At 55.5% G+C, this 3,805-nt stretch overlaps 1 protein-coding gene across 1 annotated transcript in view; it reads left to right on the top strand.

Moving 5' to 3' along the window:
* The first annotated feature begins 37 nt into the window (after positions 1 to 37).
* TBX4 (T-box transcription factor 4) overlaps positions 38 to 3,805 on the top strand; it is a 33,402-nt gene continuing 29,634 nt past the window's right edge. The window contains exons 1-2 of the mRNA XM_045299292.1: positions 38 to 238; positions 3,683 to 3,768. Of these exons, the coding sequence (XP_045155227.1) occupies positions 38 to 238; positions 3,683 to 3,768 (287 nt within the window). The remainder of the gene's footprint in view (positions 239 to 3,682; positions 3,769 to 3,805) is intronic.

The raw sequence follows: 3,805 nt of genomic DNA on the forward strand, positions 1-3,805 counted from the left end.
GGGGGGGTGGGGGTGGCGGCCCCGCAGGGAGGGAGGGATGGGGAGGGAGCTGAGGCCCCAAAGTGCAGGCTCGGAGATCAAGGGTCCGCTCCAGAGCCGGGACAAGTCGGGCCCTGAGGGCGCGGCGGCCCGCGGGACCCTGACCCAGCGGCCCGAGGCGGTGTCCCGCTGTCCCGCGCTCCTCGGCGACAGTGGACCCCGGGCCGCAGGCGCCTCCGCATGTGGCAGCGCAATTGGGGTGAGTTTGGGGTCCGGCGCGGGTAGGGCGAGTGGGGCGCGTGGGACTGGGGCCATCCGGAGTCCAGGCCGCAGGGTCAGGTCGGGGAGCATGAGGTGGAAATCGAGGGAGAAACAGGACCCCAGTGAGGCCCTCAGGGGCCGCCAAGGCGGCTGGAGGGTGACGATGTGCCTCCTCTCAGGCCGAGGCGGCGGCCCTCCTCTCCTTGGAGTAACGGGACAAATGGGTCCAGGGACCCAATCGCCTAATGTAAAGCAACCCACTGCACCCTGAAACGAGGTTCAGCCGTGAAAGGGGATGGCGGTCTTGGAGAAGGTGTTTGCAGAATAAGAAAAGCCAAGGACGAGGAAGGACCCAGGTCCCATGGCGGGTATCGATGCAGAAGCATGGATGATCAGAACAAGGGTTTCAGAACCTGGGGTGCAACAGACTACCTCAAATGGAAGCAAGGAACCTTATATTTAATAAGCGATAATCAAGACTTATCCGAATACGAACGGTTATCAAAGAAACGAGACTAAGCGACCAGACAAGGCTAAGCATAAGGAACGCAGCCTTCAGATTTTTACATAATCATAGTAACTTTCAGAATCCAGGGAAAGCAGTGGTCACAATTTTAAATGGATAAAGACCAAGTAACTCCCAATACAGGAACAATGCAATAAGAATATTAATTATATTCAAATCAATAATGGGATAACAAATGATAAAACTCCAGGGAGAAAGTGGCAATAAAAAAGGCAACTAAGCGTAACACAAATAGTAGTAGTGTCGATAAAAGACCATCCCATGTGTTATTAATACATTCCAAACGATTAAAACAGGTATTACTTACCCAACGTTTTAAGAGCAATAGCAATATAAAGACACAGTAACAAGAATTGCCGAAGTAATATGACAATTTATGACCAAGGTATGAATAGTTGCAACATTATAAATAATGGTAGAGTAAGAAGACGTATGTACCAACATGATGAAAAAGAATGTAAGTATTAAGCGCTATGGTACTATTACAAATTATGGCAAAGGAACAATAAGCAATGATGTGATGAAAAAGAACCAGCAAATTAAGATCAGGGATATTACAATAATGACAAGCAACAAGCTATTGTAACGATGTGATGAAGAATTCCTGGCGTGCTATGAACAATCATAGCAAAACAAATTAGGGGGGGAACGAGAAATATTGTTAAGATGTGAAAAATGAACGTGAACCGTAGAGCAACAGTACAAAGTGTGATAAAGAACAATTATTGGAACAGTGGAGCCTAATGGCAAAGTAGAAAAAAGAGCCACCAGCAGAAACATTTTAGGGATATAGAATAAACCTAAAAATAAGGATAAACGGACACGGCCTATTGGAACACTAGAAAGAATAATTACCCAGATATTGGTAAGAGTATTACAAATGACCCAGGAGGTCAGGCATGATGGGGCAGTGACGGGACAGCACCACCACATGTAACAAAAAGAAAAAGAACGCAACAAAACAGACCGGTGCTTTCAACATTCAGTGTTAACACAGATAAAAAATGTGCTATGGAACTGACCAGAGTAAGACTCTGATACCAGCGACAATTAAAATGTTAAAGACTACACACCATGAACAATTTCCTTAGAGCACGAGAAATAGGAGTAGCAATCTATGGGTGGGGAGAAAAACGCTCCTCTTTGGAAAACCGGGCAGCCGAAAGTAAGCGAGCTGAGCGCTCGCCGAGGGAGCCGGCCGGTGGCTAGTGGCCGCAGGCGCGCGGAGGGTCGGCGCGAAGGACCCACGCCCCGCGCCAGTGCAGGCATCGACGCGCTCCGACTCCGGGTAGTGGGTGGCGTGCGGTGCGGGAGAGAGGCGCCGCGGGCCAGCGCATCGCGGAGAAAGGGAAATTGGCGGGAGCTGTGGCATCTGTCGCGACGCGCGTGTGGCCCAGTAAAAGGAGAGGCGAGCCGGAGAAAGAGTGGGAGAGCACCCGTTGGCCTGGGGTCCGAGAGGAAGGGCCGCGGGACAGGGCTGGCTGCTCGTGGTAGGAGGCGGTGCCACTGCGCGCACGACCCCAGGTGTGACAGAGGATCTAGTGATCTAGCCCCCTTTAGGGCCCAGACATCCATCCCGATAGGGGCCCAGGTTCAGTGGGGCCGACTAGGCTGTGTCTCTCTGCAAGACCTAGCGCCAAGGGGCCAAGCATACAGCTTCCCTAGGTGCGCAGGGTCCCCCTGCCTGGGATTCCAAGGCTCTGTCTGGGAGCCCGTGCGGAAGTCTGAGGCTGGCGCTAGCCGTGCCCTGTGAGCCCTGCTCCCTGGCGGCCCTAGGACGATGACCAAGGCTGTCAGTCTTATCTTTATAGGCTTTTCCCAGCCCCGGCTGGCCCTGGCCCCTTTTTATCTCTTCAGTTGCACTTGGCTTGTTTACTTAGGGAGGCCCTGGGAGCTGAAGTCGAGGCCCCTTTGGGGAGAGGGGCCTGGGCCCTGGGGTCTGTAGAGATCCAGGCCAGAAAGAAAGAAGGTATGAGAAGGTGGGGGCAGTCACATACACACCCACCCACCCTTCAAGCTCCAGAGCCAAAAGAACAGTGGGTGGACAGAAGTGCGAAATGCGCAGGTTTGCACCCCTGACAGAGGTAAGGCAGGCATGTCCTTGGGGGCTGGGATTTCAGCCTGTACCACAGGGACAACAGTGGGCAGGAATGAGGTACCAGGGCAGGTTGGGGGTGGGGAATGGACCCCAACACCTGGGAAAGAATAGCTGTGACCAGGCCTGTGAATTGGACTCACCCAACCGCCTGGTCCTTCCTCTCTTGGGAATGCATGGATTCAGCCCTTTGGCCCAAATTGGAGTCCTTTGGAGGGAATCGATGTGTGAGTGGGTGAGCCTGCAGGTAGGAGTGTGAGGGAGAGGCTCCGGAGGCCCTGGGCCTGAGTTGAGTGTCTCTCGGGCTGCCGGGCTGCCCGGGTGACTTGGTGACTCGGAGGCTTCTGTGAGTGTCCAGAGCCTGGGTGTGGGGATGTGAGCACCCATGTGGGAAGGGTGCTTTCCGGCGAGGAAGCGTGCCGGAGGGAAAGTTTTTTGTCCTGGTGTGGCTATCAGAGGGGGTGGGTGTCTTGATCAGAGGGGGCGAGTTCAGGCAGAGGGCCTGCATCCTCCCTGCAGGTGTGCAACCCTGCCACCAGAACCTGGGACCCTGGCTCCTGGCCTGCTCTCCTCTCCTGCCGGCCTCGGTTCGGATCCCAGGTTTTAGGGAGCGGCAGAGAAGCCCCAGGCCTCCGACCCACTGGAGAGCAGCATAAGGGAGGGGCTGGGGCGCAGCAGGGCCCACGCAGAGAGGGCGGTCCTTCCCTTTCCCGACCCACTCCTCACACCCCACCCCAGGGGCAGGCGGACAGAGAGCCGGGAGGGAGGCGGGAGGCGAGGGTCTTGCCCTCCCGGTCGCACCCCCCCCCTCCTGCCCCCAGCTTAGGGTCCACGTGTTCGGGCTCCAGTCCCAGCACGAAGCCCAGGGCTCCAGCTGCTGGCGGGTGCGGGCTGAGGAAGTGACTCGGTGCGTGCTGTGTCCGCAGGAGATGCTGCAGGACAAG

The sequence above is a fragment of the Echinops telfairi genome, unplaced genomic scaffold (assembly GCF_000313985.2).
Source record: "Echinops telfairi isolate 266 unplaced genomic scaffold, ASM31398v2 ScPeMD7_7458;HRSCAF=8496, whole genome shotgun sequence".
Taxonomy (NCBI): Eukaryota; Metazoa; Chordata; class Mammalia; order Afrosoricida; family Tenrecidae; genus Echinops; species Echinops telfairi.